Below are 15,553 nucleotides of genomic sequence, written 5' to 3' on the forward strand. Positions count from 1 at the left end.
CATTTGGCTTTCCGCCTGTCTGTCATATTGGGTGCACGCGGTTTACTCGCCTGGAATGGGCCGGGCTTTGAGCGGAATTTCCATAACCGGAAAACGAACAAACATTAAAACGGTTCCAGGTATGTAGCAGTATTTAATGGTAGTGAAATAAGTTAAACTAGTGGGAACTTTTGTGAGTGTAATGTTTACTGTTCATTTTTTTGTTTATTTCACTTTTGTTTATTTTCTATTTCACTTGCTTTGGCAACGTAAACATATGTTTCCCATGCCAATAAATTCCCTTGAATTGAATTGATAGTAAATTGGTGGCGCGTGTGATGTTGGTTCTAGGCGGGGAACATACCATAGAAATCTATCTATCTAGACTAGATTATATTTATATGCCCCATTTCTATACCACACTTTGCAGATTAAGGGATTCGATTAATATCACCCGGGCGCCCGTGTAGGCGTGTTATGCACTGGCTAAACGTTAATTGCATTCGATTTGGAACCAGGCTGCCTCCCGGGCTTGAGCCAGCAGGTCCGGGCTCTGTCCTGCGACTGCGAAGTTTGCTTAAAACAAAAGTTACGTAATTAAGCACGTGTAATAATTTGTATAGCGCTTTTAATTACAGCAAGAATCTCAAATAGCTCTTAAAACAACAAAACATTTCAGTTAGCCCATGGACATTTCTGTGTGGAATATCTTTCACGGTCATCCACAGAGCAGAGGCGGGTCATATCCTGTGTCCAATCCACTCTCCATGCGCACCTTTCTCCCCCACTGGGTCCACATCTCATCTGACTGAGGCCCAGATGAAGGGTTGAGTAGGGGGGAAACAATGGTCAGACCCAGGGGGGAAACTTTAGTGAACCTCTGCCATATTCAACAGTCTCCAGGCCTCTGCCATCTCGTTTCAAATAAAAACACAGTTAGCTACAGTAGCTAGCTAGCTAAACAGCTAGCTTCTCAGTTCAGTTTAGGTAAAATAACTGACTTGACAGTCTTGCACTGCTGTGGATCAATATATATATATATACAATCAAAACTTAATTAGCTAACAAAATAAAAAAGTTGATTAAAAAAGATTCTGTCAAAAAACACCTAAAACTATTAAAATATGTACAATATTTAGAGTTTTCTGCATAGGCGACCTCACAGCTCCATGGCAACCACGGATTCTGTGTTTTCCCATGCAAAAGTGATTGCTTTTGATAAAAACGTTTAATCTGCCTTCCCAATGAGAACTAACTAGAAATGTCAAACATTTATTTTATGCATTTTTTAATTTAATGTTTCGATGATGCACCATGCTGCCTTGTTGTCAAAATTACCGAGTCGCGCAGATTACTGTTCGATTTGAGAAGGGCTCTCCTCCCTCCTCGGTTTCGCCAGATGACGTGACAGGTTTTGGCGGCCAATGTAAAATAACTCCCTGCGCACTCAATGACGTATGTAGATCGAGCTATCCAATGGTTCATTTGCATTCTCTTTCTCATCAACAATTGGAGCTCTTCGATGTCAATCATATGGCTTTCCCTCAACTGACCAATCACGAGATTTGTTTTTGAGTTGGAGTGGGCGTGCTTGTGCACGAGAGGGCCAGTCAATCGGAGTTAGTTTAGCTTGCAGCGTTTTCTCGTCCAGACGTGAACACTAAAGTCAAGACAAGGTAATTTATGAATTGCTTAAACTCTATATCTCACTACAACTGAATACAATGATGTGCAAAATGTCGTGTGAATTTGTGCTTGAGACTATTTGTTTGTTAGCAAGTAACGTTAGTTGACTGGGATTTGTCCGCACATCGCTAGCAAACATGTCCAAAGCAAAGTTAGCTAACGTTAGTAGCTAGCACCCATGCAGCTGCTTTTTGGGTTGTGTAACCCGCTCCTCCTAAGATGTACCTATTGAAATGACACGGGTTACAAGAGGAAAGATAACAGCTGATTCTGTCTACTGATCTATCAGGTGAGGATAGCAACCACAGAATAAAGCAATCAGTCAAACAAACAATAGATCAATTAATTAGATACTGCTATACTTCTGCAGGAAAATATATAATTTTTTAAAAATTTGTTTGAGTTTGAAAAGAGATTGCTGTCATTAGGTTGGACAATCATGATTAGAGAACACATACATGTGACACAGTAATACGACATTGTTGTTTGTGACTTGTTTCCCTGCATGGGAATGAATTAAGGATGCTTATTATTGTGTGTGAAACGTGCCAGTTGTTTAAAGTTGTAGCTACAGTAATGTTGGGTGAAGCAAAAAAAGAATGAAACACCTGTATCAGTGCGTGTCATTATGTTAGAAGTAATCTGTTACTTGCAAATTATAGAGAAGTTAAATGCAGTGTCTGATCAATGTGTATATGGATTAGATATTCTTGTAGTTGAACACTCAAAATATTATATTGTTTTTATTGATTCGAGTGCTTGTGGTTAGTTTCTCCATCAATTATATTTTAATATGATGTATAAGGTATCCGTTGTTGCTTTCTGAAGCTGAGAGTTAATATCAGAAGCAACTTGTTGATGCTTTGTTAACATCATGTCGTCAAACATCTTAATGATGAAAACAACAATTCTGGCGACGATGACGTAGTGATAAGCAAAGTCGAGACTTCGAGCGTTCTGTCCTCTTGTGGCTGTAGTAAAAACTAAAACCAGCTAGTTTATTATTCAGATTATTTTGAGCGTTTAAAGCATGTTATATAGTTAAGTGTTTGGTCAAAAATATCAGCCTATACAGATAATATTCACCTTGTTTAAGGCAATAAATTATTGAGAGTAATATTGTGGTACTCAGATAGTGAACAGTTGAGCTGCGCAGAGTTCAATTCAGTCGAAGCTGGAGCGAGGTGAAGACAGTCGCGGCTAGACCCTGTTCATGCTTTGAATATGCCCAATTTTATATACTGTTGCTTACCAAAACCGTCGGGTCGATGGTGAAAAGAAAGAAGACATCATCTGCTGTCGAAGAGCATGAAAATGGGTAACCTTGTCTGATAAAGAAGCACTTTAAATAGAGGTCGAATGTATCGAAAGGTTTTACGTTGTCGTTTCAGAGGGCGCTAAACTCAGGGGCGCTCGTATTTGAATTTCGGATAAAAATAAAACAATGTAAACTGTTAGAAGTTTAAGGTGACTAACAAAAACACACGAGCAAGGTATAGTAATATTTTGGCTTTCAAAATGTAAATGAAAACATATATAGATAGTATTTTCGTGTTTCGACAGGACGGTGAGAGGGGATTTGAAACAAACAGCGGCGGCCATGTTTAGAGAAAGAGAACGTCGTCTTTTTTAAGTTGATTTGCGTTGTGATGTCTTTTAATTGTGAAACATTTGTATTGATTGTGTTTTGCCAGGATGACAGTTGGGCTGAGAGACGGCATCGGTGTCGATGGACCGAATAATTCGGCCAGAAAGCTTGAAGGTTGTGACGAGGAGGAGAGCAGAGATCAGGGGAGCGAGGAGTGTAGTACAAAGAGAGACGGAGTGGAAATTCTTAATCCATCAACTACGGGCTGCTCCAGTTCAGCACCAGTGATTCCCACATCCGTATCGATCCCGTCTGGACCTTGCTCGAGCCAACAGCCCCTGTCATCGACAGCACCCACCCCACCGAGTCACGACCAGCATCATTTTCTGAGATCCAGCGTTCGACCCCCGAGCAAACGAATCCGGAACGATTCCATCTCCCCAACTATCAATGGTCACGGCGGGGCGAAATCGAAAGGTATGCGGTGAAAGTGTTTGTGCCTGGGGTTACCTGTTTATCTGTGTTATAGGAGTACCCCATCCCGCTACTCCTCGCTGGTAATGGACCTAGCTACTTTTGCCAATCCATTGATGATGGTTGAATATGGTCAGTGTTTTGAATGCAGGATATTGCGTCTATGCTGGTCCTATCTATACAAAACGGACACTTAAATTGTTTCTAGGCAGGAGACTGGAAACCACCATTAACTGCATTCAAGTTGCGAGGCCGTCCCATATTATTGCTTATGAGAGGGAGACCGATATAGGACAACTCTTTATGAGTTGTCAGCATTTTAATTCAGTGAGTGTTATTTTTAAAAAAAACACCCCGGAAAATATGTATTTATTTGTAAAAGGACCCGTTCAAGTAGTGTATGATTTACTACAATGCATCATGCATGTTTCTTTTTAGATATTAGATTATTGTACCATTATTACGTTTACTATATCGGTATTAATATTTTATTAAATGCACATTTTGCAATATTGGAATAATACTTGACATAAAATAATTATGACTCAACATAATATTTTTAGAAGCAGTGCTCACTCTGTTGTTGAGGATTGGGTTGTGTGTCTGTCCCTCCTGACCTGCACTTTGTGAGGTGGCGGCCAGTGTTGCTCCATGCCAGCCTCGCGTGTTGTTTTTGGAACTTCGCTCCGGTCCTCGTTGCAGGCCTGGCAAATGGAACCGACTTCCTTTCCTGCTGCCTCACTTTGCCAGCTCTTCAGCCACAGGAGGGGAGGGTCTCTGTAGTGTGTGTTGTGTTTTGGAGGACGGTGATGTTGCATGTGCCTCAGACTGTTTGTGCTGAAAGTGGCATTATAACCAGTTGTTTTTGAAAAGCTATTTGTTACTATAGGCGTAGAGACAAGTTACTTAAGGATAGTGCAAAGTAAACCCCCCGCCTTCTGCTTCTTCTGCCCTCTTCTCAACGTGAGCTTTTGGTATGATATTTAAGTTGTGTGACACTTGCTTTTCTCTCTTGCTCACTCTCCTACTTTCTCACACTCTCACTTATTCTCTCTCTCACACACAACTCACTCTCGCATGTACACTCAATCACTCACTCACTGTCTCTCACAACACTCTCATATACACTGAACAAAAATGTAAACGCAACATGTAAAGTGTTGGTCCCATGTTTCATGAGCTGAAATAAAATCCCAGAAATGTTCCATACGCACAAAGCTTATTTCTCAAAAATGTTATGCGCAAAGTTGTTTACATCCCTGTTACTGAGCATTTCTACTTTGCCAAGATAATCCATCCACCCTACAGGTGTGGCATATCAAGAAGCTGATTAAACAGCATGATCATTACACAGGTGCACCTTGTGCTGGGGAAAATAAAAGGCCACCCGGACAGCTGATGAGACTGGGTTTGCACAACAGAAGATTTTCTGCACAAACTGTCACAAACTATCTCAGGGAAGCTTATCTTGCGTGCCTGTCGTCCTCACCAGGGTCTTGACCTGACTGAAGTTCGGCGTCGTAACTGACTTACGTGGGCAAATGCTCACCTTCGATGGCTACTGGCACGCTGGAGAAGTGTGCTCTTCACGGATAAATCCTTGTTTCAACAGGCAGATGGCAGACGGCGTGTATGGTGTCATGTGGGCGAGCAGTTTGCTGATGTCAACGTTGTGATCAGAGTGCCCCATGGTGGCGGTGGGGTTATGATATGGGCAGGCATAAGCTACGGACAACGAACACATAATTCCATTTTGTCGATGGCAATTTGAATGCACAGAGATATCGTGACGAGATCCTGAGGACCATTGTCGTGCCATTCATCTGCTGCCATCACCTAATGTTTCAGCATGAGAATGCAAGGCCCCATGACGCAAGGATCTGTACACAATTTCTGGAAGCTGAAAATGTCCCAGTTCTTCCATGGCCTACATACTCACCAGACATGTCACCCATTAAGCATGTTTGGCATGATCGGGATCGATGTGTACAACAGCGTGTTCCAGTTCCCGCCAATATCCAGCAACTTTGCTCAGCCATTGAAGAGGAGTGGGACAACATTTCACAGGCCACTATCAAGAGCCTGATAAACTCTGCGAAGGAGATGTCGTGCTGCATGAGGCCACACCAGATAATGACTGGTTTTCTGATCCACCCCCTTACCTTTAAAAAAAGGTTTTGTGACCAACAGACTCATACAGTGGGGAGAACAAGTATTTGATAAACTGCCGATTTTGCAGGTTTTCCTACTTACAAAGCATGTAGCGGTCTGTAATTTTTATCATAGGTACACTTCAACTGTGAGAGACAGAATCTAAAACAAAAATCCAGAAAATCACATTGTATGATTTTTAAGTAATTAATTTGCATTTTATTGCATGACATAAGTATTTGATACATCAGAAAAGCAGAACTTAATATTTGGTACAGAAACCTTTGTTTGCAATTACAGAGATCATACGTTTCCTGTAGGTCTTGACCAGGTTTGCACACACTGCAGCAGTGATTTTGGCCCACTCCTCCATACAGACCTTCTCCAGATCCTTCAGATTTCGGGGCTGTCACTGTGCAATACGGACTTTCAGCTCCCTCCAAAGATTTTCTATTGGGTTCGGGTCTGGAGACTGGCTAGGCCACTCCAGGACCTTGAGATGCTTCTTACGGAGCCACTCCTTAGTTGCCCTGGCTGTGTGTTTCGGGTCGTTGTCATGCTGGAAGACCCAGCCACGACCCATCTTCAATGCTCTTACTGAGGGAAGGAGGTTGTTGGCCAAGATCTCGCGATACATGGCCCCATCCAACCTCCCCTCAATACGGTGCAGTCGTCCTGTCCCCTTTGCAGAAAAGTTTCCACCTCCGTGCTTCACAGTTGGGATGGTGTTCTTGCGGTTGTACTCATCCTTCTTCTTCCTCCAAACACGGCAAGTGGAGTTTAGACCAAAAAGCTCAATTTTTGTCTCATCAGACCACATGACCTTCTCCCATTCCTCCTCTGGATCATCCAGATGGTCATTGGCAAACTTCAGACGGGCCTGGACATGCGCTGGCTTGAGCAGGGGGACCTTGCGTGCGCTGCAGGATTTTAATCCATGACGGCGTAGTGTGTTACTAATGGTTTTCTTTGAGACTGTGGTCCCAGCTCTCTTCAGGTCATTGACCAGGTCCTGCCGTGTAGTTCTGGGCTGATCCCTCACCTTCCTCATGATCATTGATGCCCCACGAGGTGAGATCTTGCATGGAGCCCCAGACCGAGGGTGATTGACCGTCATCTTGAACTTCTTACATTTTCTAATAATTGCGCCAACAGTTGTTGCCTTCTCACCAAGCTGCTTGCCTATTGTCCTGTAGCCCATCTCAGACTTGTGCAGGTCTACAATTTTATCCCTGATGTCCTTACACAGCTCTCTGGGCTTGGCCATTGTGGAGAGGTTGGAGTCTGTTTGATTGAGTGTGTGGACAGGTGTCTTTTATACAGGTAATGAGTGGAGAACAGGTGCAGTTAATACAGGTAATGAGTGGAGAACAGGGGGGCTTCTTACAGAAAAACTAACAGGTCTGTGAGAGCCGGAATTCTTACTGGTTGGTAGGTGATCAAATACTTATGTCATGCAATAAAATGCAAATTAATTACTTAAAAATCATACAATGTGATTTTCTGGATTTTTGTTTTAGATTCCGTCTCTCACGGTTGAAGTGTACCTATGATAAAAATTACAGACCTCTACATGCTTTGTAAGTAGGAAAACCTGCAAAATCGGCAGTGTATCAAATACTTGTTCTCCCCACTGTATCTGTATTCCCAGTCATGTGAAATCCATAGATTAGGGCCTAATTAATTTATTTCAATTGACTGATTTCCTTTATATGAACTGTAACTCAGTCAAATCTTTGAAATTGTTGCATGTTATTTTATTGTTGCTCTTATTTTTTGACTTTATTTAGTAAATATTTTCTCGACTCTTTTTCTTAACTGCACTGTTGGTTAAGGGCTTGTAAGTAAGCATTTCATGGTAAAGTTTACACCTGTTGTATTCGGCGCATGTAACAAATAAAAGTTGATTTGATGTTGCGTTTATATTTTTGTTCAGTATACTTTTCCTCACCTTCTCTCCCTCTCTCACACAGGGTCAGAAAATGGTCCCTCTCACCAGGTGTCGGCTGGTCAGTCCGGCTCCACTTCAGGCTCTACGGGGCCCTCAGGCAAGGCGGCCCCTAGAGGCCAAGGGCTTGGAGACAAGGAGGAGCCGGTGGGCAATCAGAAGAGACCCCGGAGACAGTGGGAGTCCTGGAGTGCAGAGGACAAGAACAGCTTCTTCGAAGGGCTCTACGAGGTAAGTAAACTTTTTAAGTAGTACGAAATATAAATATATATGCGCAGTGGAAGCTAATTTATAGCAATGTCGGAGGAGACCGCCTGTGCATCTTATTATTACATAATCCCAACTGGAAGCCCCCTCTAGAGTTAGCTAGGGGTCCTTTCACCAGTGTTTTCACCCTGGGTCAGGGAGTTTTTCCGGGATATAATAATATAATATGCCATTTAGCAGACGCTTTTATCCAAAGCGACTTACAGTCTTGCGTGCATACATTTTTACGTATGGGTGGTCCCGGGAATCGAACCCACTACCCTGGCGTTACAAGCGCCATGCTCTACCAATTGAGCTACAGAGGACCATGATATTAGGCTGCTTTCTTTCAAACCGCTGAAGACAATGTCTAAAAAATACAGCTTATGTTTTCTTTCCAATTAGCATTTTTATTATGAGCAACTTCATAATAAAAAGAATAATACACAGATTTTATATAGCACTTTTCATGGACTCAAAGATGTTTCAAGTCCATATTTGAAGATGCAGTACAATGTATTTTTAAAAAAATGTAACCTTTATTTAACTAGGCAAGTCAGTTAAGAACAAATTCTTATTTACAATGACGGCCTACACAGGCCAAACCCAGACGACGCTGGGCCAATTGTGATACAGCCTGGAATCGAACCAGGGTGTCTGTAGTAACGCCTCAAGCACTGAGATGTGCCTTAGACCGTTGCGCCACTCGGGAGCCCCAAATAAACTAGATTATAATAACTAGAAGCATCTATATATAGTCTTAAGTTACATTTAGGAAAATAATTGGTCTGATTACTTTGATATACTACTATATCAACCTTATTACTTTGGATTGTGGGGCTTTGAAATGTTAGATCACACATTTCATCAGAAATAACTACACTTGGACTACCACACTTTTTTTTTTAATACACTCTCCCACTAGAATGCCACAGTATATGCAAACTGTAATAATAGAGCACAGAAGACAGTCATTGTTGAAGTTTTAAATAAAGAAACAACTTAATTGTTTCACAACGTATTTGAACGACAGTGGAATGTTCATGATGTCCTCTGGGTAGGCATAGGCTACTTTGTAGTTAAAGCTGCAATATGTCACTTTTTGGGCGACGTGACAACAATCACATAGAAATGTGAGTTACAGAACTGTCATTCTCATTGAAAGCAAGTCTAAGAAACGGTAGATATGTTCTATGTGTGCTATTTCTATGCTTCCCGTTCTTAAATTTAGTTTTTACGTCCTTTTACTTTAGGTTTTGTACACCAGCTGAAAATACAATATATATTTGGTTATGGAAAATATATTTCACAGCGGTTTAGATGGTACAATGATTCTCTACACAATGCTTGCTTGTTTTGTCACATAAACTGAAATTAGGCAAACTATTCAGATTTTAGCAACCAGAAAATGGCAGAGCGATTTCTGCATAGTGCATCGTTAATTTTTTTGGGGAAAGTCTTTCCGTCTATACCAGAAGTAGGTTATCATTAGCATCATCACTAACCGCTACACAAAGTATAGACATACGTGCGCACTGAACACACAGATGGGTATTCCTGTGCCGTTTCAGAAAGTTGCAGGAAAATCACTGAATCGCTGACCGACTGTACTGAATAGGCTACACAACTAATTCAAATTAAAATGTCTAAACTACAGTTGTTGCGTGTAAAAACTGAAATACGTTTTCACACGCAACAAAAAAGTTTCCCTCTTTAGCCTACGTATCAGATTCATCTACTGTGTTGTTATTAAATGTAACAACCTGGCTATACTCGTAATCGTATACGTAAATTGACTGTTGATACTCGTGATCGGACAAATCTGAAGTGTTTTAGTATGCATAAGTCGATGTTGGCAAAATGCCTGTATCCCAGCAGGGTTATCGTAAAAAATAAAAAGCTGCAGATTAGGAGCAGTGCCCGGAGGTGTGTGTCTTTGTAAGTGTTTGTGTGTCCTATCCTCAACTTGCAGCGGGCAGACAAGTTTGCTGTCACTCAGTCAGAATGCGCATCTTTTTTTCCCCTACTCTTGCTTCGCTTGTTAGATATTATGCACATTGATGGCTTGCAAACGTCCTCGCCTATTGATTTATCATATTAGCTGCAGGAGGCAGCAGCAATCTAAATGATCAGACCGAAACATGCGATGAGATGTGATTGTGCGAAATATAAAGCGAGGGAACGGAGATGGCTTCATTCTATCCAATCAGAGCAGCAAGATCTTTACAGACAGGCAAACTAGCCAGTTGAGTTATTTAGAGCACAGGGTACGATCCTGAGGTGGACAGTGCACTGTTGCCTTGGCTGCCTCCTTGTAGCTGGTTTCTTGGTGTTCACAATTCTTCACATTCATTACTCTGCCTGTGTGAGTATCCATAGAAATGGCCCCGTTTGGGCTGCTCAAGGACAAGACATGAGAGAGCTGTTAGCTGACATCAACTATGTGAGTGGATATGTGAGTGGCGCGAGGAGCGAAGCATGCCCAATTTGACTGGAGCACGGAGCAAGTTTCCCAAAGGCTGGAGCGTCTGACTTGTCGCCCACTTCAATTTCGCTCAAGTAGCGCTCACTTCACAAGCTCAGTGCATGCCCAGCATGCATTTGTAGACCACTTGTGTGCTGCTATAGCCTCTTGCTTTAGCTACTGTCATGTTAGCTAAATATTTTCCATTGATAATTTTTGTGTGATTTTTGTTGTCAGCACATTCAACTATGTAAAGAAAAAAGTATTTAATAAGATTATTTCATTCATTCAGATCTAGGATGTGTTATTTTAGTGTTCCCTTTATTTTTTTGAGCAGTGTGTATATATATATATATATATATATATATATATATATATATATATATATATATATATATATATATATATATATATATATATATATATATATATATATATATACAGTGAGGGGAAAAAAGTATTTGATCCCCTGCTGATTTTGTACGTTTGCCCACTGACAAAGACATGATCAGTCTATAATTTTAATGGTAGGTTTATTTGAACAGTGAGAGACAGAATAACAACAAAAAAATCCAGGAAAACGCATGTCAAAAATGTTATAAATTGATTTGCATTTTAATGAGGGAAATAAGTATTTGACCTCTCTGCAAAACATGACTTAGTACTTGGTGGCAAAACCCTTGTTGGCAATCACAGAAGTCAGACGTTTCTTGTAGTTGGCCACCAGGTTTGCACACATCTCAGGAGGGATTTTGTCCCACTCCTCTTTGCAGATCTTCTCCAAGTCATTAAGGTTTCGAGCCTGACGTTTGGCAACTCGAACCTTCAGCTCCCTCCACAGATTTTCTATGGGATTAAGGTCTGGAGAGTGGCTAGGCCACTCCAGGACCTTCATGTGCTTCTTCTTGAGCCACTCCTTTGTTGCCTTGACTGTGTGTTTTGGGTCATTGTCATGCTGGAATACCCATCCACGACCCATTTTCAATGCCCTGGCTGAGGGAAGGAGGTTCTCACCCAAGATTTGACGGTACATGGCCCCGTCCATCGTCCCTTTGATGCGGTGAAGTTGTCCTGTCCCCTTAGCAGAAAAACACCCCCAAAGCATAATGTTTCCACCTCCATGTTTGACGGTGGGGATGGTGTTCTTGGGGTCATAGGCAGCATTCCTCCTCCCCCAAACACGGCGAGTTGAGTTGATGCCAAAGAGCTCGATTTTGGTCTCATCTAACCACAACACTTTCACCCAGTTCTCCTCTGAATCATTCAGATGTTCATTGGCAAACTTCAGACGGGCCTGTATATGTGCTTTCTTGAGCAGGGAAACCTTGCGGGCGCTGCAGGATTTCAGTCCTTCACAGCGTAGTGTGTTACAAATTGTTTTCTTGGTGACTATGGTCCCAGCTGCCTTGAGATCATTGACAAGATCCTCCCATGTAGTTCTGGGCTGATTCCTCAACGTTCTCATGATCATTGCAACTCCAAGAGGTGAGATCTTGCATGGAGCCCCAGGCCGAGGGAGATTGACAGATCTTTTGTGTTTCTTCCATTTGCGAATAATCGCACCAACTGTTGTCACCTTCTCACCAAGCTGCTTGGCGATGGTCTTGTAGCCCATTCCAGCCTTCTGTAGGTCTACAATCTTGTCCCTGACATCCTTGGAGAGCTCTTTGGTGGAGAGTTTGGAATCTGATTGATTGATTGCTTCTGTGGACAGGTGTCTTTTATACAGGTAACAAACTGAGATTAGGAGCACTCCCTTTAAGAGTGTACTCCTAATCTCAGCTCGTTCCCTGTATAAAAGACACCGGGGAGCCAGAAATCTTTCTGATTGAGAGGTGCTCAAATACTTATTTCCCCCATTAAAATGCAAATCAATTTATAACATTTTTGACATGCGTTTTTCTGGATTTTTGTTTTGTTATTCTGTCTCTCACTGTTCAAATAAACCTACCATTAAAATTATAGACTGATCATGTCTTTGTCAGTGGGCAAACGTACAAAAATAAAATAAAATAACGTTATTAACAGATTCTGATCCGGAACAGAATAATCACTTTCGTTCCGGAACAGTATAGATCACTTTCGTTCTGATTCTGTATTTCTTTTCCGGTTTTCTGTTCTGTTCCCTGAATCGGTTCCAACTCCTGATACAAGCACACTATTCCAGACTGATCTGCACATTTTTAAAGTTTGAATGACGTTTCTAGCTTTAACTGTGTTGTAATAATAACAATAATAATAATCTCCATTGACCAGAGGAAGAGTGCCCCCTACTCCAACACAACTTCCATATCTCTAGTGGTGTCTCTTTCGCTCTCTGTAGTATGGGAAGGACTTTGAGGCGATCCAGACGAACATAGCTTTGAAGCATAAGAAGAAGGGGAAGCCAGCCAGCATGGTGAAGAACAAGGAGCAAGTCCGACACTTCTACTACCGCACCTGGCACAAGATCTCCAAGCACATCGACTTTGCCAACGGTAAGCTATCTTATCTCTGTCTCGCTCTCTTCTCTCTCTCGTGACTTCTCAAATAGAAATCTCCACTCACCTCTTGCTTGTTTGCACAGTCTCACTTTTTTTTTTTTATGTCCGCGTTTCAGTTTGTTGACTAAAACGTTGACCTTCAAAATCAAAGTGTGAAACTGCAAGCAACCAGCTTTTTATGAAGACAAGTTGGCATTCGCAAGTGAAACTTTGCATACAGGTTGCAGGCAATCTGCATTCATTTCTTCTTTTGAATCCTATTATTTTTGTGATACACACACACACACACACATACACACACACACACACACACACCTGCAAGCGACTCATTAAATGTGCAAGAGCGTTAAACTCTGTCTTTTGATCTTTTCGTCAGTGTGAGACCCATTTCAATTGTTTGTGGAGCACCCAAGATCACTGGTGTGCTGTAGTTTTTCTTTTAATTTTTATTCCCTAACATGCCCAGTTCCTCCTGTCCCACAGTGTACTCCCGTGTGCTGAAGAAGTCCTCTCAGGAGCTGTATGGTCTCATCTGCTACGCCGAGCTCCGGAAGAAGGTTGGAGGATGTGAGTCAAGCAGGGTGGGACGCCTGTATTTGTCTGTGTCTTGGATGGTGTGTTTGTGACACACCAGCCTCAGTCTGGCTCTGTTTCTGCTGCTGGGACTGGTTGGCTGCGAGGGAGCTGATTAAGTGTTGGGCTGGGCCCGGCCGGGGTCATGGGGGACAGTTAAGTGTGGCGCAGGTCATGAGGGATGTTATGTAATTAATGTCCTTTGTCTGTGTTAGTCTTGTTCCCAAAGATGGCAAGCTTTTCTACCTCTGTTGCAGGTCATTGCAGATGTTATGTTAATGTCTGTGTTGTCTTTACAACGCAAGAGCAAGGAGGTACTAGCTTTTCTAACTCTGTTGTTGTTCATAGTGATGGATGATAAGAACGTGGCCAAGCTTAACGAGCTCATCCAACAGGGGTAAGACTGAGACCAAAAATGATACCAATGTAACCACAAAATATACCACCTATTTTCTTCAAAACGTTAGAGTTATAAGTAGTTTATTTGTTTATACATTTGAAATAAACCGTTATATACACTAACCGGACAGTTTATTATGTACACCCATCTAGTACCTGGTCGGTACCCCCTTTGCCTTTAGAACAGCCTGAATTCTTCAGGGCATGGATTCTACAAATAGGAAACGTTCCACAGGGATGTTGGTCCATGCTGACGCGATGGCATCACGCTGTTGCTGCAGATTGGACTGCGGTACACCGCCGCCACCAACCTGTACCGTTGACACCAGGCAGGATATGTCCGTGGACTCATGCTGCTTACGCCCAATCCTTACTGTGCCATCCGCATGATGCAACAAGAACTGTGATTCCACTCCTCAATTGTCCGGTGTTGGTGATCGCGTGCCCAACTGGAGCCGCTTCTTCTTGTTTTTAACTGATAAGAGTGGAACCCGGTGTGGTCATCTGCTGCAATAGCCCATCCGTGACAAGGATCGACGAGTTGTGTGTTCCGAGATGCCGTTCTGCACACCACTGTTGTACTGCGCCGTTGTTTGTCTGTTTGTGGCCCGCCTGTTAGCTTGCCATTCTCCTTCGTCCTCTCTCATCAAAGAGCTGTTTTCACCCACAGGACTGCGGCTGACAATGTTTTTAGTCGCACTGTCATGCATGAAAAGCCCAGGAGGGCTGCCGTTTCTGAGATACTCGATCCGGTGTGCCTGGCACAGACGATCATACCATGCTTCAAGTCACTTATGTCACTCGCTTTGCCCATTTCAAATGTTCAGTCAAACAGTAACTGGATGCCTGTCTGCCTGCTTTATATAGCAAGCCACGGCCACGTGACTCACTGTCTGGAGGAGTGAGCCATTTTTGTGAACAGGGTTGGTGTACCTAATAAACTAGCCGGTGTAGATAGATATATACTGAACAAAATATAAACGCAATGTGTAAAGTGTTGGTCCCATGTTTCATGAGCTGAAATAAAAGATCCCAGAAATATTCCATATGCAAAAAAAAACGTATCTAAATAATGTTGCACAAATTTGTTTACGCCCCTGTTAGTGAGCATTTCTCCTTTGCCAAGATAATCCATCCATCTGACAGGTGTGGGATATCAAGAAGCTAATTAAACAGCATGATCATTACACAGGTGCACCTTGTGCTGGGGTCAATAAAAGGCCACTCTAAAATGTGCAGATTTGTCACACAACACACTGGCTTGCAATTGGCATGCTGACAGCAGGAATGTCCACCAGATCTGTTGGCAGATAATTTAATGTTCATTTCTCTACCATAAGCCGCCTCCAACTTTGTTTTAGAGAATTTGGCAGTACGTCCAACCGGCCTCACAACCTCCACATCCTGCTTCTTCTCCTGCGTGATCGTCTGAGACCAGCCAACTGGACAGTTGATGAAACTGAGGAGTATTTCTGTCTGTAATAAAGCCCTTTTGTGAGGGAAAAACTAATTCTGATTGGCTGGGCTTGGCTCCCAAGTGGGTGGGCCTATGCCCTCCCAGT

General features: G+C 42.4%; 1 protein-coding gene across 1 annotated transcript in view; it reads left to right on the forward strand.

Annotated features, from left to right (window-relative positions):
- The first annotated feature begins 2,710 nt into the window (after positions 1-2,710).
- The window catches only part of LOC311105837 (protein cramped-like), a 32,118-nt gene continuing 19,275 nt past the window's right edge, over positions 2,711-15,553 (forward strand). The window contains exons 1-6 of the mRNA XM_084148047.1: positions 2,711-2,983; positions 3,360-3,730; positions 7,852-8,057; positions 12,860-13,013; positions 13,503-13,586; positions 13,941-13,989. Of these exons, the coding sequence (XP_084004173.1) occupies positions 2,934-2,983; positions 3,360-3,730; positions 7,852-8,057; positions 12,860-13,013; positions 13,503-13,586; positions 13,941-13,989 (914 nt within the window). The 5' untranslated portion in view covers positions 2,711-2,933. The remainder of the gene's footprint in view (positions 2,984-3,359; positions 3,731-7,851; positions 8,058-12,859; positions 13,014-13,502; positions 13,587-13,940; positions 13,990-15,553) is intronic.

This window comes from Coregonus lavaretus (genome assembly GCF_964263955.1).
Source record: "Coregonus lavaretus genome assembly, chromosome: 2".
NCBI classification, from domain to species: Eukaryota; Metazoa; Chordata; class Actinopteri; order Salmoniformes; family Salmonidae; genus Coregonus; species Coregonus lavaretus.